Below are 24,991 nucleotides of genomic sequence, written 5' to 3'. Positions count from 1 at the left end.
GATAGTCAAGAACAAGCAGAGGCATTGAGACTCAACCATATGTGCCTTAGAGCTACTAAATTAGCTTGTTGTGCAGCATCTTCAAATGAGGCATATACAATTTACATGGAAGTTTTAGATGAATTGTTAAAAAAACTATCTCAAGTTGAAGTCAATATTGCATCGAGTGAAGAAGCTTTTGAGATTCAAACCAATGATTTACAAAATTATAGTGATTTGCCCAATCAGTCCATTGACAACACTTCTCAAACATTGCTTTTGGATCCAAATATCTCAAAGACCAAGGTTAGAAAAAAGGATGATAATAATTGAGGAAAATCCAGTAGTTCCAAAAGAATAAAAAAGCAATCTTGAGTTATCCCAAAAGAAAAAGGGCAAGCAATGTCAAACATGTAAGATGATTGGGAGTGGACATGATACAAGAAACTATCCAAAGAGAAGAAAAAGATTGATTCAGACCAAGGCAAGTGAACTTATTTACTTTGAATTAGTTTTAGTTTATTGGATACACCATTTTTAATACTTTTCATGTTTTAGTCCAACTCATATTATCTTTTTTCGATATCTTATAGTTTCTTTACACCATGATGAAGAATGTTGCTAATCAGAGGATTGGGAGAATGACAACCATGAAGAATGATGCTAATTTTCTATCACAACCGAGATAATAATCAAGTTTTTAATTTGTATGGCAATTACATGAAGTTGAATATATTACCCTTGTTCATGTTATTTCATTTGACCTAATTCCAGGCCTTGTTGTGCGCCTGCTTTTGATAATTTGAGAAAATTGAATTCGGTTCTTCAAAATTACTACATCTGGGAACTGCTAACAGAGTTTCTCTGGGAACTGCTAACAGAGTTTCTCAAAAGATCACATAATATGGAATCTCTCATCTTAAAACACAAAGATGTAAGATGTATTTTCTCTTATGTTATGTGATACCAATATCACCTCTATATTATTGTGTATTCTCATTCAATTTGTTCTTTTAAAATTACCGACACAACGAAGAAAATATTTGCTGAGAGCAGCAGAATACGGAAAGGATGAAGTCTGAATCCAAGTCTGGAATAAAAACATCAGTTAATGATTTTTTTATTAGGGTTCAAAGTCTAAATCCAAGTCTTGATCAAAATGGGAATGGGAGAACCAATTTCAGTTAGAGTTTCTTCCTTTTTTTAATTTTCCAGATTTTATGTTTATTTTTTCAGTTTTATTTTATCTTTACTATTAGTTAAAATCCATATAAGCATCTATGTCAGTTAATGAATAAATAAGAACCATTGGATGTCATGTAATCAAAAGACTTAAAAAGAGTGTAAAAATAATTGTCCTTGATCCTATCCCTATATATATATATATATATATATATATATATATATATATATATATATATATATATATATACCACTTCTTCTCTTCAGAATATATATATGTATGTATGTATATATACCACTTCTCTTCAGAATCATCTTATTGGAGCCAATTCAATTGAATAAGAGTACAAGGACGGTAGATCCCTCTACCTATAGAGAAGAAAGTTGAGATTCTACTATAAAATCAATTGGAAAATGGAGAATAGCCAAACCACTTATAAGCACATACAAGATCTCTCATTTCCCTGATGTGGGATTAACACTCTCAACATATATATGATCATTATATATGTGAATCACAAGATACACAGAATGCGAATTTTAATCAACCAACTACTTCTTTGTCTAGTAATAATTATCTTTTCAATATTGAAAGATGTATTGAGTTCAAACTTTCTCTTAATTGGATTGAAAAAAAAAATACTTAATATAAAAATGTCCTGAATCTAAGAAAATTTGGAAATCTCGACCCTTTTCTTACACGTTAAAGAGTTTTAGCCATTTATTTAAGAAATAGAAATATACTAGCAAAGAAAGCGCGGGTTTAAAATCGTAACCACAATTTAGCACACCCATTTTAAGGACTAATTAACCTTTCCAAAAATGATTAGCAACTAAAATTGATCCACAAATTAACAAAAAGAAAAGACCAAGTAAAAAACTGAACACTATTAGCATATTCATATGTGTACATAATGGCAGGTCCATAAATTATATCATGAGTTCAGGTGTAAACAACTTGATTGTGCTCATGTAAAAAAAAATTAACTAGTTATAATTATTGATTCATGTAATAAATGAGTCGATAGATCCATAAACAATATGGAAACCAAATACACATTGAACACTCTCTATACCTCCCATGTACAAACAAATTAAAGGGGTCATATTGCAAAACAGAAGTATACCTCCTGCAGCAAGCTTAAGTTTCACCTCCAATGGAGCAACGATGGATTCAATGGGTAGCATTTCATCATCTTTCTATGCAGCGTGAACTCTTCAAAGTCTGCCTTCTGCTGCAATATCTTGATATAAAACAAAACCTCCATAATCAGCTTAATTAGGGTTTTTTCTTCATAGTTTCATGTACTTCAAAAGATATATGATGTAAATTATACTTGAGTATTGTCATTGTGTATAAAAAAACTAAACGGATATATCACATTCAAATTTAAGTATGCTGATTACCAAAATACTTTAAATGGTTCTTCAAATTATCATTGTCATATACCATGACTATGCTGACATATCACTCTTTTTCCAAAAATACTTGCAGAAATTTCAAAGAACCTTCAAAAGAAGTTGTTTCAGAACAGGTTTCATCTCAACCGACTCTATAAAAATCAATGATTTATAAAGACTGTTAAGTGTATCTATAAGGTAAAATAGGTGGAAACCTTTACCGGATAAACCATCTGCTCAAATATGCTCAAATATTCTGCACGTTTGATCAAGGTTCACATTCATGAGAGTCATTTGGAGAGCAAGACTAACAGCACCTTAGATGACCATCCGACCTCTGGACTTCGTAGTCCCATCTTGTCGTTCCAAAAGTTGTGAAAAAAAATCAATACCAATTAAAATTCATATGCCAAAATTATCAAATAATGTTTCAATTAGTTTAATTTCAATGACCTCCTCAACATTCTGGAAAGGCAATCCAAAGCTGCCCCCTTGAGAGACTGAGTGACCATTTTCTGGCAGCTCAACAAACAATACTTCTCCAAGATGGTCCTAAAACAAAGCTTCACCTGCATCACTCAACCCATGATGTATACAACCAAAATCAAACAATCAGATTGAGATACAAAAACTTAATATGTGCTTACGCCCCTCCTCTTGACTTTGAACTCCCCCTGCATATTTTTAAAAAATTACAGATTAAATTAAATAAAAACAATTCAATAAAATTAATCACAAATTTCATTTGAGTAATCTTCAAAATCGAGAGAGTGTATGCAGGTGAGTTATGGACAATTTACTATGGCTCAGCCAAGTAAGGACCAATTTTAAAAAGTAAAATGAAGTCAAAGTGTACTGAAAAGAAGAAAATGAAATAAAGATAGTAATATTATCACAAAAACAGCAGCAAGAGACATTAATTAATTAAGATGGCTTATTTTAGTGAGCAAAGAAAAGCTAACAATTAACAAAGCATGGATTTATTTGAGAAAAAAAAACACAGGATGAAATAAATTATTTCTTTCCAAAAGAGTATAAAAATACTACCAAAGATTCAAAAATATCAGTTAACACAAACAAACAGCAACAAAAGCCATTAGACATAAGGTAAAGTACCAAATACTTGATCAAAGAAAAAAGAATCATTTACCTCTACGGATCTAACCATGTGAGAGGGGAACTTCCTCTTTCACATTTAAATGGTGGATTGAAGACCAAACATGTTTCTTTCCAAAGAGAAGCATGAAAATTGAACACGATGAATTACTGACATGAGTAAATTTTCTATCTTCAACTCTCCAACTAATTTGACATAGCACAACAATTAACCGTTTAAAAGAGTTGTGTAAAACATTATTGATTTTCTGAATTTGGTAGACATTCACTATCTCTTTGCTTCAGTAGTTGAAAAGAGAAATGGAGAAATCATGAATGTGTAAATAAAAAGTTGAACCTTATGGGAGACGAAGAAATAACTCTATAGCTAGCAAACTATTAGAAATCCTGTTTACAAATTTACTCACATTATCAACAAAGCCATCCATTGCCTCCTCTCTCCTTTTGCGTTGGGATGTATAAGTTTGTTTTCAATAAAACCCTGTAAGAAAGGGAAAGTAGAGGAAAGTTTAATGATATAAACAATAGAACAGATCGCATAAGTTCCCTAAAATGCACAAATGTAACTATTAGTAATAATAACGAATGTAATCAAACATAAATAAAATGGTATGGTACAGTTTTATTCTTTTTCATAGAGCTCTGAGGTTCGAGTCTTATGAAATGGCGAGTTTGATACAAATTATTATTGGTGGAATTGCTAGTTTTATTCTCTTTCATGAAAGCCAAAAACCAATACCAACATGATTCAAAGAACCTCAATCTACTATCTTTAACAATTGAAACTATATTGTAGGGTGTTAAATCTTTAGTCTTAATTTGAAGACTGAAAATAAAATAATTTGAAGCTAAATTGATTAGTATTAAGCTTAGCCTCAAATATTCTTCAGCAGATGCAATCCAAAATTAAGATAAATTTGAAAGAATTGAGCCTAATGTGGTCTTACTCATCACACACTGCTTCCCCATTCAATACAAAAGTAAAATAAGTGAGAGGTTAGTTGGAAGATTAGTTGGAAGAAAATAATAATTAAAATCTTGTTCACAGGCTCTCCTCAATTATGTCTTATCCATCTAATATTTCAGTAATACTCTTTTAGTACTTAATTACTAAATTTGCTAGTCTAGCCTATTACGTAGTCTGAATTTTAATCAATCTTTACCATCTCATTGATTAGAGTTGGTCTTAAAGTCAATTTACACTGTTCACCTCTCAGACAACACTATAATCGATTATTAAAGAAAATTTGCTAAATGACCGAAAAAAATATCCGTCATTAGATTTGATATCAAATTTATAGTCAGTTATCGGGACACTATTATTTACCCTCTTATCTATTAGTAGCTAAGTATTCTCACTGGAGTGTTATGGTGTTATACAAATACAAATTACAATACATCTCAAGAAACTCAATAGAAACTTACTATGCAACAAACAATGTCTTCGCCGCCATGGTCACTGCCTCCTGCTACCTCTCCTGTTACCACTGCACCTCAATTACCACTGTCATTTCCTCCACTTCTGCCACCATTGTTGCCGACAGCAAGCTGTTAAGCATATCAATATTTGCATAAGATGAACCAACATTTGAAAAGTATAAGCAGATGGACCAACACAGAGAGAAAAATCCTAAATTTACAGCAAGATGAAAGCTTAACGAAAAAAAAATTTGGGTAAAAAATACCTAAATTTACAGAGATATGAGAAAATAGGGTGCAAACATAATGTGCCCCTTTTTAAATGTGGGTCAGTGAGGGTAAGAGAGAGTGCCCTTGGTGTTCTCACTCAATACGACCTTGCTTGACAGAGATATGACCTTACTACCAGAATGGAAAGAAGCCGGTAAAACAGCATTGGTAATTACATTGGATATATGCAACCTGCTATGGGAGTCATGTATCCAAAGTGGCAGATCTCACCTACGAAAGCATCCAAATCATCAGAATAATGCAGGAAAAAATAGAACTGAAACTCATTAGCATAACGCATAAAATAAGGAATTGAGTACCATACAAATAATAAAACGAATTTGAAGTTTTTGCATAACCGAAAAGTATACCTTTGATATATGTACCCCAAGACTCTTATGGATCCCTGAACATTGCATGCATATGAAGATACCAAGATTCACGCTAGCCAATCGTGGAGCTTTGCACCAAAAAATGGAAACACTACAACAATTTAGATAAAAAATGTTTGACATATCCGTTTGAGGCTACCCACACATGCAGTATGAAAATATATAGATAAAAAATGTTTGACATATCCGTTCGAGTTTCATTGACGTGGGTAAGGAAAAGATTGAAACTTTTTCACTAATTTTTGGAAAAACACAGCAAAAATTTAAATACCTGTATGAGCTTAATGAGAAAATGGTATGTCTTTCTGGTACAGCTCGGCAGATAGGCTGGTGACTGCATGGTGAAGGTCAAGAGTTAAAGAGAAGTCTAAATCAGGGAAGAAGATGAGTTTTACCCGATGACTCAAGTCGGGAAGGAAGACAATGGGAGTCGGCAACTCAGGATTTCAGCCAAACATAAAGAGAATATGAAGAAAGAAATAGTTTTGTAAGATGCTGAGAAGAAAAACAAGGAAGAATAGAGCTTGTGGTTTCTGCAAGAGAGAGCTCGTTGTTTCTGGAAGCAAAAGGATAAAAGGTCGGCTTTCCCGTCCTTCTTCTTTCAAGATTACGAACACGTGTACATCGCCAACACGTGTAAATCAGGAGCAGCGCCAGATAAAGGCACCAACTGAGATTTTGGCAGAAATGAAATAAAACCAATTAAGTAAAGGCAAAATGGAATGACACTGTGCTTATGAACAGTGTTTTAGGCGTTTGTCTCTTTTAGTTACAGCAGATATGATTGCTTTAAGGTACGTAGTATCTATAACGTGGAAGGAGAAATGCAACCTATGGATACAGTACAGTTCAACCTAACGTTGTGTGTTTGTCAAAGCTTTGCACACTCTAAAGACAAACCTCAAACACACTAAGAAATGAACAAGCGGACTCAAGTAAACCTCGTAAATTTGTTCTTAGTTCTTTGTTTTTTCTATGGAAATGTGAAGGAAATAGGAAAGCCTTTGTGTAAAACAATCATCCATGATTTGTGTGAACGAATTAGTGTCGCAACCATTCAAATCAAAGTATCACTTGCATTATACCACTTCATATGAAACATGCCTTTTTTATTTGAATTGTCATTCAAATGCTTAGAACATGTTTATCAAGTTATTTCATTTTAATATATTCCATATCAAAGCTTAGAGTTCAAATCACCGACCAACCGATCTTTGGTCTAGGTCCGATCGGTCGTTTGACCTAGGTCCGACCGGTACTAATTTTTCCGAGAACACAAAGGGTGAGTTTTTGGTCTAGTCAACCGATCACTATTTTGAGGATTTGCTAAATTTTGACCCCTGACCATATCGATGTCGACCAACCAGATTAAGTTGTTACCTAAGTATGTTCCATTGAAGGCCAACCCATATCAGATGATATGGTGGTGGCCATCCCATTAATCCAACTACTGAGGACCCAACTGCTTTTTATCTGAAAGCACTTCCTGAATAAGCACTAAAAGGTGATTTTAATAAAAAGCTAACAGAAATGAATCTTTATCCTTGAAAAACATTTTTGTTAAGGGTATTCCCAAATCCCAGGCATTCCCTTTGCCGTAAGTAGACTTGAGGAAGTCAAGTTTCTTGGTCATTTGTGGGAGAAGCTCTGCTATCACTGGCTTTCATGGCGGGGTGTTGTTCATCCGAAGGATTCAACAAAGATTCAAAATTATAGGATTAAATACAAGTCGAGACCAAACTGAAACATCAAGGAAACTACAATGGCGAAGATTTTACTGTATCCTGGGTTCGAAATACGGAAACTCTCTAACATCACAGCTCATTTTTCTCTTTTGAACTGGGTTCCGCAGCTTGAATCGGGTTTCTTGTATCTTTGACTAAATTGCTACCTTGATGGCCACCTACAGTACAAACCAAATGGACCATTGAGTACACGGTTGTGGCCATATGTTCTTATTGATATCTCGGTGTCAAACACCCCACTGGATATCCATGCAACCATAATGGAGTTAGAAGATTACCTGCCGGTGTCAATATTCGATCAGCAAAACCCGCAGCTGGACTAGAATTCCCAGGAACACTTAACCTCCCATGGTATTCTCGCAACAGTGCGTTGTTACTTGCTGCACCGGTTTCAACCTCTCCACTAGGCATGCGACTTTCACTGCCCAGCTTTGCATTAGGTTTTAGTGAGTAGGTTGTTGACCAAGATCCTCCATTTGATCCAGCTAAAGCCATTATAACATCTGCCTGAAAAGAGTACGTACAGTGGTCACAACAATGTCGCGTAATTAACAGCAGAGAGTGAAAAGATATTTGAATTCGTACTATGTTGCTAATAGAAACGATGGTGAAGAAAAGGGAATTATAATTTTTTGAAGACATCAATGACAGAGAAACATTGATGAATAATATATGAAAGAAAATAGCAGTAGACTATGGGATGGAAACTAGACTTAAGTTTAGATTTCTAATTAATATTTAGGGAGTTCTTAGGAAACTAGACTTAAGTCATAATCCGCACCATTCACTTTCTTTATCATCTTTTAATATCAGCTCTATAAGAAATCAATCAAATTGGAAATTATACATCCATATGTATAAAACAAATCAACGGTTTTGTTAACAACTAATATTCACATAACCAACTGTCCATTAGTAAGCGATTGTCAATTTGATTGAACTTCTTTTGCAGAGATGATCTTTAAACATGATTAATAAAACGACCGGTTATAATTATGAGATTTGTACGGTTAAAATATATCAATTACAATTGGATGGACAAGTAGGTGCACCAATGGGATTAATGACGCAAGCCAACTCCTTTTTTTACAAGAATCATTTAAGGGCACTTGTTGATTGGTTGAAATAACAAAGTTTTCCCTAATTTCTCTCTCTCCTTGTTCTACTTTCTCTCAGTTTGCCCGACACCATCCATGGCCTACATGACATAAGCAAGTGTACGAGAGACCTTAGGCTACAAGTCTTGGGTAAAATCACAAAAGAACACTCCCAAAGCTTAGGCATACAAGTCTTCAGTCAAACCAAAGATGTAACAATCCCTTCTGACTCTTTCTTAATTTGGAACTTGATCTCACATATGAATCCCTATGAAGGACAATAAAAGGGCCAACACTAACACATAACAACGAATAAATTACAGCAAATATGACTTCATAAATGATCTACACGGGAAACCACTACTGCATATTTCATGTGTAAAATACCAATGGCTACTCTCTACCGCCAGAATGAGACAGCAACTGAAGAACCTTCCCACACAATTAACAAATGAACTTCCTCACATCAATCATGAAAAGTACTATAGGAGACTCTATGATGTACTTTTTCTTTGTTACACCCGTCTACATCATACTTTCCACCAATTTGATATAATAACTTGGTATTTAAGACCATGTCACATTTTTATTACCAACAATGATTTTTTGACTTTCAAAAGCACTCAATAATGAGGACCACTAATCCAACCAAAAATGAAGAATTAATGGAAGTAGCAAAGCTGACCACATTGACGGGTGAAACCAGCACTAATGAGGAAGAAATACACAAAACAGCTCCGGTTCAGGGCCAAAGAGCAGATAAATATCAGGCATGCACTAGTATAGAGTCATGCGTGACCATAATGACAAAGAAAGTGCGTAACTCTAAACTGCCCCACACCAAGACAAAACACGTTCAGAGTCTTTTACAGCCTTGAAAATTATCTTCATACCCAATTTCAAGGACTTCTAGTCATTAACTCGTCAATCTCCCGCAACCAGGGACTGACAGGGAAAGCAACTTCCGCACAATTTTCAAACAGTACCGTGCTAATCCTAGCTAGACATACCCTAATAACTATAACCTACTCTTTTTTAATGACTCAATATAGACATCTAAAAGGTCGAGCTTATGATAATATCAAGAAACTTTTATGGCTACAAAAGAATTCACAAAGCCAAAACCACATGCTCTAGAACACTACACTATACCTATAAGTTAATATCAGATCACACCAATTCTGCAATTTACAGATTGCTTATCTGTATGCAATGACTCCATAAGCTAGCCAATGTTGATATCTGTAGTATATATTCTTTATGAGAGATTGTCCACATATATTTGCTATATTAGGATATATAAACTTATAAATCAAGGGAGCTCGCTCTACTATAAATCAAGGGATATATAAACTACATTCTTTAAGAAAGCAAACCTTGTTCGGATGGACATCATCAAAAACATGAGCTTGACCGCCATAAAATATGGTCATCTGCCGACCAGCTGAAGTAAATCCATGTTGACTGCCACAATGGACGATAAAAGATAAGGCATCAAATTTTCTCTTGAAAAAAAAAAAAAACAAACAAAAGTAACAGACATGTACTATATCTTGTATAATTAGATTTACCTTGGATTAGAAGGTTCTGACTCTAAATTATGAGTCCCAGATTTCTGCCTGCTGCCTCTTGGCAGCACCCCAGATGAGTTTCTTTCAGGAGCATCACTGCCGGCATTAATGGAACTCAAAATTCCCGGGCCTTTAATTCCAGTTCTAGACCCCTCATCTGCTGCTGATTGAGAGATATTGTTTGGAATGGTATTGGCATCCCTAAATCGATTTGAAGGTAATTGATGCACCATGGGTACAAAATGACCCCCTCGTGGAGGGTACTGTACTGCAGCACCCATATTCATAGGACTAGGTCGTTCCCGTTTGGTGTCAACTCTACCACCAAGTGGAGGCTGAAAAATCAGAGGACCAGAAGTTGGCCTCAGTGGCTGTGTAGCAAAGACTGCTTCATCGTCAATGGACCTTCTAGGTCGTTCTCCCCCTGGTCCATTTCGAAGCATCTGATTTCAGGATAACTAAAACGCATCAGATGAGAAAAACATAGGTGGGGCGTTTTCCTTATGTAAGAATAGGATAAAAGTATTGTATCATGTCACACTAACACCTTCATCAAATGCGAGCTCTCAAGGTGATCAGGACCCGTATGAGGGGCACCATCTCTGGATGAACCCATAAAAGTCGAGTCTGAATTACTCCGTTTACTTCCTAGTAACCTGTTACTTATCTCAAGCCCAGATATATCGCTCCTATGGCCATAGAACGGAACCCCCTCAAGATGGTTTCCAGCGTGCCTTTCTACCAAATTTAATGAGACAACAAATCAAAATCTAATCCAACCCAGATAAGAAAGATAAGTACTGTATGTGTGTTGACATTTCAGTTATATAATCATAACAGACAAGCTCAAGATCAGTAGTTAACATTCATTCACCGAAATCCCAGATGAAAAGGTCAATAATATAACATAAACGTCATCATAAACATATGCTCATCCGACAAGTCTCACTTTGTAATGATAACTTTTGACAAACACACTCAACTTTTTCACTCCCACGATAACAACATCAAAACCCGAAAAAGCCCCGCCACAATGTAAATGATAACAAACACACAAAACCATTTCAGCATCATGATTCTCAAGCCTAATTTCAAATGCTCCAATAATACACAAATTAAGAGAGCTAACAAAGGCAATGAGGGGAAATCAAGTGAAAAGCTTGCCCTTGATTCAACCTATCCATACAAATTTAACAAATCAAAAGCATAGAGGAAAAAGAGAAAGCCCACAACAGCTACCAAACTCCTCACTGACATCAGTAACTAAACCATTACATAGAAAGTTATAAACCCACTCCCATCTTTCTCATTTTCATTTACACAAGCAATCCAAAACAACAACAAAAAGACAGCCCCCAAAAAAACATGGTAAAGAAACGAACTTTATCAACCTGATTACAAAAATGCTATTAAAGCAATTATCTTTAAGCAAAAAAAAATTTGATGGGTTTTTCTTCTGAACTCAAATAAAAGCACAGGGGTCAAAAAAAAAGCAGATTTTTTTTACCAAATGGGTACAAACTCACCGGAACCCAGATCAGAGGTGGTAGAAATGGGGCCCCGGCCGCCGCCGGAGGAAGCCCCAAGGGAAGCGGAGGCCGAGGGAGAAGGCTCAGAGAGCCTGCAATCGGTGGAGGCTTTTGCTGGCAAAAGCACAGGGGAATCTCCAGGCTTCATGCCCAGAAAGTCATGGAAGATGGTGTGCTTCCCCAGCTGCTGCTCCTCTAGCTTCTGCTTCTCCGGCTGCTGTTTTTGCTGTTGGCTGCTAAGAGTTTTGGCATTGTTGTTGGGGATGCCTTGCTGGGCCATTTTCAGAACAGCCATTCCATCTCCATCCCCATTCCACCACTCTGCATAGCTGTTGCTTCTTTGCTAGCTAGAGGGATGGTGTTTTTGTGAAAAGAGAAGAAAAGGAGAGCTCGATTTTCAGAAAAGGAAAAAGAAAGAAGACTTTAAAAGAAAAAGAGGGAATCTTGGGGGCTCTTATATGAGCAGAGAGACCGAGGAGGAAGAGAGAGAGAGACAGAAGCAATTAAAAGCAAAAGGTTCTTGGGCAAGTGTTGTGACTTGTGCTTGGGCTTTTCTGAGTCTTCTCTCTCTAAAGATTAAATGGGGTGTTTGTCTGAATGTGTGGGTGTTGGGTTGTTTGGTTGTGGGGGAATATATGTCGGGGTTGGGAGGTTTCTTTTTTTAGGAAATTAATTAAAATAATTTGAACATTTTGAGTTTTAATCAAAATGATAAAAATGTATTGTAAGTAAATAGTATCATGAATAATTTTTAAATATTTTTAACATTAAATGTAAACAGTATCAGAAGTGTTTCGTTAAGACTCTCTTTTTATTGGCAATTATTTGATAATGTTAAGAAAATCATCTCAAAAGTAAGACTCTTTATAGATTCTTAAGCACCTCATATTTTTTTGTATAATATTTTATAATATTGACACAAAAATTAACGTTAGACTGTGAGATGACAAATAGTCTAGGAAAAGGCTCACCTTGAGAGAGTTTCCTTTAGCATGTCTCTTTCTACTGAGTAAAAGCGTCTCCAACAATTTTTATAAGAGTTAATCTCAGTTTACTACCCTAAAGTTTATTGGCTTTTTAACATTTCGTACATTAAATTTTTTTTTTCCATCCCAACCTGAAGTTATAATTCTATGACACTTTCATACTTCTATGATTTTGATTGTTCATTTGTCTGTTAACCGATGACGTGGCGCCAATGTGGATAATTACTAAACACCACTTATCAATTTAGCACCACGTGGACATTATAAAAAAACTAAAAAAACTAAAAATTTTAAAATGTTGTAGGCCTATTTGACTGAATTGTATTTAGAACTAGAAAGGGAGAAGGGGCCGGCGGCAAGAAAGAGAAAAAAGAGATTTAATTGTGAGTTGTGTGTTGTATCACCTCATTGTGTCTTTATTTATAGTAGTTATGATAGGTTAAATCTTTATCCTAATAGGATTACAACTCTAGTAAGATATTAACTACTAAAGGGAATATTCCAAGATATCTCTAGATACACTAGGATTTACACAATCACATTCATATTCTAGATATAACTGTTACACTCCCCCTTAAGTGTGGAAATACTCAAACAAAACATCGCATCAGATCTTCAGCAAATAAGGTAGAATAGTTGATGAAGTCGGCGGCACAACAGGCGAATTATATGAATATCTAATATAAAGAAAGTACAAAACCTCGCTATGGTAAAACCTAAGGCAAGTGAAAACCCATAGACTAAGGAGAAATGTGAGAAGTATGCATAATATCTAAAATAAACGTCAAACAGGACGAAAGTAGTGAACTCAACAGAGTATGATCATCACATGATGGGTGCCTCATCAAAACCTCGTTAGTTAGCAAAAACCCAATGGGAAAAATGCTCCTAATCGTATGAAAAAGAGTACATAAAGATCAAGTCAGTATGCTTCAGGATACTCCCCCTGAGTTAGACATAACTTCCAAATAAGAGAACTATAAGCAATTCAACTCAGATAATTTACGCATACCAATTCCTTGGACGAGCTTCTAAAAAGTAGACTTAGGTAATGACTTGGTAAAGAGATTAGTCATGCTTTCCTGGAAACGGATTTGCTTGACTTCAATGCTCTGATGCTGTTGTTGCTGGTGAGAATAAAAGAACTTCGGCGTTATGTGCTTGGTGTTGTCTCCCTTGATGTATCCCTTCTTTAACTGCTCGATACATGCTGCATTATCTTCAAAGATCGTCATAGAAGGTCAATGATGGTAGTATGACCACTAGTGCTTCGGATATGTTCCATGATTGCTTTCAACCAAAAGCACCCACGCAATGCTTCATGCAGGGCGAGGATTTTAGCATGGTTCAAAGAAGTCGCAACTAGCGTTTGCTTGGTAGGCCTCCAAGATATAGTGGTGTCTCTAACAGTAAAGACATAGCCCGTTTGATAATGTGTCATATGTGGGTCAAACATATAACCAATATATGCGTAACCAACAAGGCAGGAATCAACCTGAGGATCGAGGGGGGCGACAGCTCCTCTTGAGGATTCGTGGGTGTAAAACAAACCCAAATCCGTCGTACCCTTGAGGTAACAGAAAATGTCTTTAACACCATTCCAGTGCCTGATTGTAGGCGCATTGCTGTATCTAGCCAAAAGATTAACAGCAAATGAGATGTCAGGTTTAGTGCATTGAGTCAAGTACAATAAAGCACTAATTTCACTTAGGTATGGAACTTCAGGCTCCAAATTTTCTTCCTCATCCTCCCTAGGACGGAAGAGATCTCATTTAACATCTAGAGTTCGAACGACCATATGAGTACTCGAAGACTTCACTTTATCCTCGTTAAAATGTTGCAACACCTTTTGGGTGTAGTTCGATTGATGTACTAGGATTTCATCCGAACAATGCTCGATCTCCAGGCCGAGACAATATCGAGTTTTTCCAAGATCTTTCTTCTCAAACTCCAATTTCAAGTGAATAACAATTTCTTCAAGCTCTGCGGGAGTTCCGATAAGGTTCATGTCGTCTTCATAAACTGCAACGATCGTAAATCTGGAATGTGACTTCTTTATGAACACGCATAGGCATAATTCGTTGTTCACATAACCCTAACTTGTCAAATATTCACTCATATGATTATATCATATCCATCTGGGTTGTTTCAATCCGTAGAGTGATCTCCTCAATCTAATAACGAAAGTGTTACGTGGTCTAAAACTATTTGAACCAGTCAATGGAAGTCCTTCTGGAACTTTCATGTAGATTTCCGTATCTAGATCCCTATAAAGACAGGCGGTTACCACGTCCATAAGTTGCATATTCAGTTTTTTGAAAACTACCAAACTGATAAGGTAGTGGAACTTTATGACGTCCGTTACGGGGGAATACATCTCCTCGTAATCAATCCTAAGGCGTTGAGATAAACCTTGCGCTATGAGGCGTGCTTTGTATCGCACTATTTCATTATTCTCATTACATTTCCTCATGAAAACCCACATGTAGCTCACGGACTTCACATGTGGTGGAGTAAGAGCTATAGGCCCAAACACCTTACGTTTCGTAAGCAAATCGATTTCAACCTGGATTGCTTGTTTCCAATTGGGCCAATCTGTTCTACGTCGACATTCATCAACGGAACGGGTTTCAATGTCATCGCTAAGCATGATACAGTAGCTACTGTGTAAGAAAATGCATCGTTGACGATCATCTCATTCCGATTCCAAACCACATCCAATACTACATAGTGGACCGTAATCTCGCGATTCTCGAAAAGTAAGGTTGTCTTATCTAAGATATCACCGAAATCTAGAATAATATCATGCACTAAAGCAAATGAGATAGCGATGGTTGGATTCAGACTAGGGTCACTAGTTTGTGTTGCTTTTCTCCTTTGAACCAAGAGGTATGCCACGCTTCAAAGTAGGAGTAGATCATTGACTAGCCGCCAGTGTACCGGGCCGCATGGAAAGTGCGGCCGCCCCACCCTTAGGGACGGTTTAGCCTCCTCATTTGATATTATGGCGTACTCTAGGTACGTCTATCCTTACAGGTGCGTTTGCAGCGAGTATATGTGATCTCATCACTTTTGCTAGATCAATAAAAGCATCTGGCATATGTTGAGCAATGCTATGAAGATCTATAATACGTCGCACTTCAGTTTCAAACTAGGCAGTGCGGGGTCGAAGCATACCACGACAATTCATGGCATTCTATAGGAACGCTAGCAAGCTTATCTCCCCCTAACGACGGGAAGATTGTCTCATCAAAGTGACAATCTGTAAAACGTGTGGTAAAGAGATCTCCTACTAAGGGCATTAAATAGCGAATAATTGATGGTGAATCATAACCGACATAGATTCGCATTCTTCTCTGATGACCCATTTTGGTACGTAGTGGCAGCGCTATTGGCACATAAATTGCGCACCAAAACACACGTAAATGCGAGACATCAAGCTAGTATCCAGTAACCAACTGTAATGGTGAATAAGGTTGGGTAGTGGTGGGCTTCAAGCGAACCAACATAGTTGCATCCAATATTGCATAGCCCAAGGCAAATACCAGCAGTTTGGTTCACATAACCAAAGTCCGAGCTATCAATTGAATGTGCTTTATGAAAGCTTCTGCCAAGCCGTTTTGGGTGTGAACATAGGATACAAGATGTTTAACTTCAATCCCAATTGACATGCAATAGTCGTCAAAAGTCTGTGACGTAAATTTTCTAGCGTTATCTAGTCAAATCGACTTGATTGGATAATCAAGGTGGTGAACCCTAAGCTTAATAATTTATGCTGGGAGTTTCTCAAATGTAGCGTTGCCTATGAACAATAAGCAGACATGTGACCAACGTGTCGATACATCAACTAACACCATAAAGTATCTAAATGGTATGCATGTTGATTGGATAGGTCCAAAAGTATCCCCTTGAATCCTCTGAATAAACTTAGAAGGGTTGTGAATAATCTTTGTAATGGAGGGTTGAGTATTCAACTTTTCCAAAGAACAAGCTTTGCATGGTGGGAATCCAACGTAGGGATGTAAATGATGCCCATGTGATGATTTAAGGATACGACGCATGATGTCACATATGAGATGTCCCATACAGTCATGCCAAAGCAGTAAAGTGTTGTGGAACCCGGGCTCAATGCCAGCCACATGATGGGTCTCTATGCCGCTAATGGTTGTGAAGTACAACCCACTAGAGAGATGTTCCAAGTTTTCGTGAATACACTTCTAGCCATACTCGTAAGAAGTGATATAAAGAAATTCATAACCATTCTCTTCAGTGGTTTCAACATGATATTAATTATCTTGAATGTCTCTAAAACTCAGCAATGTTCTTCCAGAACGTGGATAATAGAGGGCCTCTTTAATGGTTAAGACAATACCATTAGATAACATTATACGGACCTTTTCGTATCTTTCAATCAGGTTGGATGGGCCTGAGAGGGTTGTCAGATGTGTTTTTTTAGGTACGAAGTTAGTAAAATAGTGTCACTCATGCAATATGGTATGCGTAGTAGCACTATCAGCCAGACAACTAACTTCCCCACTAGACATACATAGAAATGAATTGATTGAATTGGTGACATGCATAAATATAATTCCATTCATTCAATTAATCAATTCAAGAAATAATATCCATAAAATAATTATCCATAATTCAAAACAAACCAAAACCAAAACCAAACAAATTATTCCAAATATTTAGAAAAATTGTCCAAAAATTAAACCATAAACCTAAAAAAATTAAGGGGGTTCGGCCACTAGGGGTAAAAACACCCTAAAAACATGTCTAGAAGAATAAAACTTATTCGTCCATAAGAGTTGATGCCTCCTGAAAATCTAATATTTACAAGGGTGTAGTAGCATCTTCAGTATGTTCCACATTGGCAAAGTTAAACTCACGACAGGAATGATACTTGGCAATAGCCTCGGGGGTAGCTTTGCATACACGTGACCAATGATCATTTGATCCACAGTGGTAGCACATGTCCACTTTAATGGAAGCCAATTGAATGGTAGTTTTTCCCTTGTTCTTAAAGTTTTGAGCCTTAGGTGCAAGGGGTTGGTGGTTCTAGGTCAAATTTCCTCCTTTGGGTGGGCCTTGGCTCAGTTGACCTTGGGCTTGTGGGTGGGCTTGCAACCCATTACCACGGCCATGATGATGTTTTCGTCGTTTATGGTTGCTGGAATTGGTCGCATGCGCTTCAGGTGCAAAGTTTAAGCCAATGGGTCGAGCTTGATGATTTTTCATCAAAAGCTAGTTACTTTTCAGCGTGAAGTAAAAAAGATATCAAATTCAAAAATATGGTGAACTTATGTGCCTTATATTGCTGCTACATAAAAATATTGGTGGCATGGAAGGTCGAATAGGTTTTCTCCAAGAGATCTACATCTGTTAAGTCCACTTTACATAACTTAAGTAGTGATCGAATTCTACAAACTTCAGAGTTGTATTCACTCATGAACTTCAAGTCTTTGAAGTGTAAATGCTGTCAGTCGTGTCTTACTTTAGGCAAGTAAATGTCTTTCTAGTGATCGAAACAGTAGGTCAGAGTAAGCCAGATGATGCATGGGTCTTCCTCAATGAGGTACTCAGATTGCAGTGCATCATGGATGTGTCTTCGAATGAAGATCATTGCAGTAGCTTTCTAAGCTTCATCGACAGGGTGACGTCGGTAGGTACCTCAATGGTGGCTCTAATACCCTTTGCAATAAGATGGAGCTTCATGTATTGAACCCATTTCAAGTAGTTTCTTCCAGATACTTCAGAGCGGTAAAATCGAGCTTGTTTAAGTTCAATATGTCCCTAAAACAAAGGGTGCAACAAAACGTAGATAGTCATATGGTAATCCCTAGACATACATCATAGAACATTCGGGTTCTATAGACATGTATTGATTTAATTTAAACATGAAAGCTACAGGTTTCATGTGGTAAGTTTTGAATGAAAACTTCGGGTTTTAAAGGCACTAAATATGAAATTACAAGTTCAATTTTGTTTTATGAACGATTAGTTCATAAATGAGAGTTTCATGCAAGAGCATAGAATGCAATATGTTGATTTAAGTGTAGTGGATTTAATTGCTTCGGGAACTCAAGTGTGGAGCTTCAGGAATACGAAACGTTGTCAACGGTTCAAAGTAGAAAAATAAATTATTGAATCGTTAATGTCCAAAAGTGATCTTCAGGTCAATAATTTTTTATAAATTATCAGATTAATGGACTTCAGGTCACTTTTAATTAATTCAATAGATCGGGACCAACGGGATTGATCGTGGAAGTAAAATAATGACAGATAGGTCATATTACCTTCAGTCGATGATAAACCAAGTGATAATTAAATTAGAATTTATTAGCGTAATCCAAAGTACCCCAAAAAAATATTTGGGCATGATTTATAACATGGGGATGCCAAAAATTGGCATTGGGTCGAAAAAATAACGCAACCCAGCCAAAAGTGAGCTAGTTGCGATGTGAGGATGGGCATTGCAGCACGACTACAGGCCATTGGGCCATGGGAAGGATTGCAGGCCTATGGGTCGTATGATCTGGGTAATCCCAACAACAGGTGTTGCTAGTTTGGGCCTAAAACCGAGGCACAAGGCAAACCCAACTTAAGGCTGGCTTACGGGTTAGTGCGGGGAAGCCCAACCGAGGCTGGGTTTTGGGTTTTTGGGTTGGCGCAGGTCAAGCCTAGCATCATAAGCAGCGAGCAAGTAAGTCGAGGGGTGGCGAAGCCCAGCAAACAACACGGGCTTGCTACAGATGGGCTTGTAAAACGAGACAAAGCCCAGCAGCATAAGGCTGCTGGCAAGTTGGGTCGGGGACACATAAATGGGTCCAAGAAGAGCTGCAAGCCTTCTTAGGAGTTGGGCTAGGTTGCAAGCCCCTGTAACCCTACCAGGCTGAAGGCTTGGCGTGTCTGTGTAGGAGCAGCAAAGCCCAAAGGGCTATTGCCATGGTCCAAACGTCGTAATGATGTCATCCTGGTAAAGTGCTCGACACGGTTGGGTTGCAAACCAGCGCGATGCTCTACGGTGATGCCAGCGATGGTGCGGCGACGAACAGTAGCCATGTTGCATTAAATTCCGAAATTTTTTTTTCAACATCTCTAGGGTTTGAAAAACCCTAAATTGCTTATAATTTATTTATATGCTTTGACTCACAAATTCTATATGGCAAAATAATTGAGTAATGCATGAAACATGTGTGCATATATATATTGATAAATATATGAATTATATACAATATATTGGAAGGAAAATATAAATATAAGTGGTTCATGTATCATGGGGAATTTTTTCGTGCTTCATGGACGTTTCAAATATCTTACTTTATTTTAAGCGTACCTAATTGGCAAAAAACAAATAAAAACCTTTGAATTTTGTTGAAGAAAACCTCCTCCTATGATCCTTCAGTTCCTTAGCTTCTAGCAAAAGCACGTTGATAACGTGTTGTAAGCCTATTTGACTGAACTATATTTATGACTAGAGAGGGAAAAAGGTCGACAGCAAGAGAGAGAAGAGAGATTTAATTATGAGGTGTGTGTTGTATCACCCCATTGTGCATTTATTTATAGTAGTAGGATATGTTAAATCCTTACTCTAATAGGATCACAACTCTAATAGGATACTAACTACTAAAGGGAATATTCCAAGATATCCTTAGATACACTAGGATTTATATAATCACATTCCTATTCTAAATATGACTGCAACAAAAAAACTAAAAACTAAACCTAAAAGATCAAGTTTGATGTAGACCAAGGTTCTAAAAAACGCAAGGCGCTAGTCGAGCAGCGAGCAGGGGCCTAGCACCTAGGCTCCTAGGCGGTGTAGGCGGATTTGTATATTATATATATATATATATATATTATAAAGTATGAGTATATTTGTAAATTTTTAGGGCTTTTATGTTAGTTTTATAACATTTACTCAACCCATATATTTTAATTATTATTGGGCTTTGCTTCTCATTTAATAAACAACCTTGTTTTTTATATAAAAATAAATTTCTTATTCCCTAATGACATAGACAAAAAATGACAAAATAAAAAAGACATAGACATGGCAAACAGCCACATCTCTCTTCCCACAACTCTCCCCACTTTATTTCTTATCAACCCGTGAACCATATCACAAAATCCCAAAAATCTCTTTCTCTCTCTCTCTCTCTCTCTCTCTCTCTCTCTCTCTCTCTCTCTCCTTCTTTTTTTCTTTTTTTCCAGTAACCTCTAGCAAAGCAACCATGGGCGGCTCTGGTGGACGTAGTAGTGATGGTATAGGTTGGTATGGAGAAAGATTGAAGGAGGCTGTGGATGAGGATTTGAAAGATTTGAGAGATGCCATGAAGGAGGATTTGAGCGATTTGCGGATCTCCACACATGAGGTGTCTACATTTTTTATTCAACATGTTGGGCTCGGGAAGAATAACGTGAAAGATGGTTTGTGTCGATGCAAATTTCCCCCGTCTCTTTGCTTTGACAAAAATGCATCTGCAAACAATTACACCTTTGATCAAATACTTAAGCCTCACGCACCCATGAGGTGGGGAGGGGGGTTAGGCCAATGGAACTTCGATGCCTAAGTTAGTTTATCTAAAAAGAGTATGTGTTTAGGGCTTTTAGGGGTAGTTTAAGCTTATCGAAATTTGGTAAAATTAGATATATATATATATATATAGCCATGGTGTAAGGTTTTTACCCTACACATGACAGCATCATATTGGCCAAGGTTTATGAAGAGAATATTCTCAAGATATTAATAGGAAATAATATCTTGAGATAATGAAATAAATATCCCTAATTGATTTAAATATGAATTACTTACTTGAATAAATTAATCATTATCTTTAATACTTTGACTTTTCCTTGCCAAAGGCATGTGAGTTGTGGTCAGTCGTATGCAGTTGCATGGACCTTTACGGGTGTTGAGCTACGCACAATCTTGTCTTTCTTGAGCAAAATCCATGGGTCGCCTCTAGAATTTTTGAGAATATTTTAAGCTCCACAGTTTAAGCTACTTGAATGTCTGTAGCAAGCTTGAGCTTTTAGGGTTTAGTTTTTTAGTTTTCAAATTTTTAATTTTTTAAATCAATTTTTTTTAATGTCCACATGGGGCTAAATAAGGTTCTAAAAGGTGATAGGCACTAAACGGGCGACGGGTTGGGGTCTAGGGCCTAGTTGGCTAAACGGGGCCCAGGCGGGGCCTAGCTGGATTTAAATAACTTTATTATATATTATGTAAATAAGTGGCCATTTATACCAAAAAAACACATAATTGTATTGTTATACATCAATTGCAAAATAAACTGACATATAAATTATAAAGTACTAGAACATAATGAAAATATGGGAAAGAAGTATATAATGAGTGTTCATCCAGGTATCTAACAAGTGTCTTACATTTTATTGACAAAATAAAATACAAAATGAAAGTTAATGATTTTCTGTCTAAATGAGAATAGTGACCTAGGCGGGTTTGGCTGACTAGGCGAACGCCTAAGCGGGTCTAGGTGCACTTTCTTAATTTTCACACACCTAGGGACTAATTGAAGCGGTGGCCAATTGCCTGGGTGGCACTAGGTGGAGATTTTTAGAATAGCGTGACATCCAGTCAATATCTACATTAGCGCCACATCATCGGTTAATAGAAAAGTTAACGGTCAAACTCATAGAAGTACAAAACTATCCCAAAATTATAACTTCAGGTACTAAACTGAGATGAAAAAATTTTGATGTACAAAATGTTGAAAACTAAGAAATTTCAAAGTAGTACACTAAGATTAACCATTTTTATAAATATCTCTTTAAATACAAGTTGGTTGATTTAGTGACAATTTAAAAAGTAAAATTTGTTACTACACAATTTTGTTTACCAACAGACTCTATATATTTTAATATTGTATTATGTATTATCTAATGAAACAAGCTAGTCACCTTTTTTTTTATTAATTGATGTAGATAGTGAGACAAAAACACATTAAAAAAAGAATGTTTAAAGACTTGGTTAGAAATTCTCCAAACCTAAAGAGCGTAGTGCAACTCCTACAGGTGAAAAATAAGTTTACCAACTCTCTTGAAGTAAGAAAATTATGTAGTTAAAAGATAAATTTAGCAACATATCATAGGGAGAGAAATACTTGGTATTCGTGTTGTGTTTCTCGTGAACATGTCGTTTTCATGACATACCTAATTACTTTAACGGGTCGTGTCGTATAACACTCGTTAAAATAAATAGATAATATAACATGACCTGAAATCAACCCGTTAATATTATCGGATAATATGACTCGACCTGTTAAAGAAAATATATTTTAAACCAATAAGTAATCAAATGAAAAATAAATACGAAATTAGTATATACATACCACATTGTCATATAAACATTACTTCAAAACATAAAAACACATTTGTCTTTCAAGTATTACATACTTCAAAATAATAGCCTAAATGAAAAATCATTAGTAAATTACTTTAAAATATCATATGTTCAATGATATGGAAAATGAAGGGAGTTTTTTTGTGGAACCTTATCAGATATCAGTCTTATAAGAAATAATCATATTATCTATTCTAAAGTTGAGGAGGGATTTGACTGTAGCTTAGTTACAGTCCACTCAATTTCACGTTATTTACCACAAAGCCATCTGGATTGGAGGGTAATTATTAAAAAATAGGATGGTAAATTTGTCCGTAGGGTTTGGGCGCCTTCCTATACAAGTGTTAGGTCAACCATCATATGGGGTTTGCATACAGTAGTATCAACGGCTGTGTGGGATTTGGTGAGGGGATGAGTTACGAGAGAGAGCCTTCAGCTTGCAAAGAGGGAGGGAGGGAGAGAGCTTGCAGCTTGCAGAATCACGATGATAGAAGAAGAAGCTCAGAAGTCTAATACGCCACTTCGGAGGAACCCTAAAAACTAGAGAAGGAGAAGAAGCTCAGAAATCGAAGCATTCAAATAAGAGCCAAGGAAGATGAGGCGGATACTGTGGAGCCAAAAATAATCAAGAAAAATATGGAGGCGACACATGGATTTTGGGTAAAAAAGACAAAACTACCATCGAGGCACACTGAGATTTCTACGCGCAAGCAATGGGCAATCATTCCTCAATCAAGTCAAAAATGCCCAAAATAGGTATTTATTCAAAACCTATTTCATCCATCATCATCAAATCTTCTCCACAAGGTAACCCCCAAATCATTCGTTTCTAATTATATTAATTAGCTAATTAATTGATTTATTACCTAATTAATTTATTAATTGCTAACAAATCATGAATCTCACCCAAAAACCATCCAAGTGGCCAATCTTCCTCCTCCAAAAGGGGTCGGCCACACTCCTATATGAACACCCTCATTTTCTCCAAAACCTAAGTTCTACACTCTTGCTAAATTCTCTAAATTCTCCAAACATTTTTGCCTCAAAATTTTAACTTTGGCATCGAAGGTTCTTCGGCCAAAACTCCCCCATTTATCATGGGTGCGTGAGGTTTTTAGCCTTGACCTAAGATGTTAATTGTTTTGTAGGTGCGATTTTGTCCAAGAAAGAGAAGGCGAAAATTTTCATCCATAGATACGATCGTCAGATCACGATTTTCTCGCCCAAATATTTGCTTCTTCCAATTCGGTATGTGATAATCTCCAATCCCTTCTGTGTGATTTCTTCGATTTGAATCTTGGATGGTTCCTCAGGGAGGGCAGATTTGTGGGCTTTTAGTTTTTAGGGTTTCATGTTTTGGAAATTTTCTTTCTTTTTTGGAGTGGGTTTTTCGGAAATTCAAATTCTTGCATTCGCAAATCCATGTAAAATCCTTCAATTTCATTTTGTTTTACCTTTTGAGGTATGATTTTATAGAAATTAATGATTGGAATTAACTTTGGTAATCTTGATTTTGGTTTGGTTCAGCTAAGGTTTAGATGAGTCCACCTGCTATGGTGAAGATGGAAGATCCTAAATTTTGCTTGATGGAGGTAAATTTTGCTCAATTTTACTTATTTGTTATTGTGAATTTAATACATATGTAGTTGCCCTGTTTAGCTTTGGGGTTTGGATTTGGGGAATTACCATTAATAGGAATCATTCAAGAAAGTTGCATAACTCATACGCATATTTTTCTTTTCATAGTCCTCTTCTGCCATCTCTTATTTAGATTTTTCATATAATAGACAAAAAAGAAGGATTTTCCCTTTGTATTCTACTGAACTATAACAAACTGGTTAATTGCTAATAGATACCCTCGCGACCCTTTTTTGGATTTAGATTTTGAAAGCAAAGGTTTTTTGACATATAATACATCTTAATTGTCACATCCCG

General features: G+C 36.5%; 1 protein-coding gene and 1 long non-coding RNA gene across 9 annotated transcripts; both read right to left on the bottom strand.

The window, feature by feature from the left end:
• Nucleotides 1-2,134: 2,134 nt before the first annotated feature.
• Nucleotides 2,135-6,357, bottom strand: LOC103437344 (uncharacterized). Of its 8 annotated transcripts, none has more exons than XR_011583717.1 (8): nt 6,031-6,357; nt 5,739-5,850; nt 5,364-5,598; nt 5,104-5,226; nt 4,086-4,159; nt 2,778-3,236; nt 2,569-2,670; nt 2,135-2,405 (listed from the first exon to the last, which is right to left on the bottom strand). It is a non-coding gene; the product is annotated as an uncharacterized lncRNA (long non-coding RNA). The 8 variants fall into 8 exon arrangements; XR_011583716.1 differs by having other exon boundaries at nt 2,784-3,236; XR_011583719.1 differs by having other exon boundaries at nt 2,135-2,396; nt 2,784-3,236.
• A 1,094-nt stretch (nt 6,358-7,451) lies between these two features.
• On the bottom strand, nt 7,452-12,308 carry LOC103449943 (protein TIFY 8-like). Its single transcript, XM_008389269.4, has 6 exons — nt 11,699-12,308; nt 10,720-10,910; nt 10,173-10,615; nt 9,978-10,065; nt 7,783-8,011; nt 7,452-7,662 (listed from the first exon to the last, which is right to left on the bottom strand). Exons 1-6 carry the CDS (start codon nt 11,994-11,996, stop codon nt 7,574-7,576), a joined length of 1,338 nt encoding a protein of 445 aa, XP_008387491.3. The 5' UTR covers nt 11,997-12,308; the 3' UTR covers nt 7,452-7,573.
• Between the last annotated feature and the right edge of the window lie 12,683 nt (nt 12,309-24,991).

This window comes from Malus domestica, chromosome 08 (assembly GCF_042453785.1).
Source record: "Malus domestica chromosome 08, GDT2T_hap1".
Taxonomy (NCBI): Eukaryota; Viridiplantae; Streptophyta; class Magnoliopsida; order Rosales; family Rosaceae; genus Malus; species Malus domestica.
This window is presented reverse-complemented; position numbering and strand designations above follow the sequence as displayed.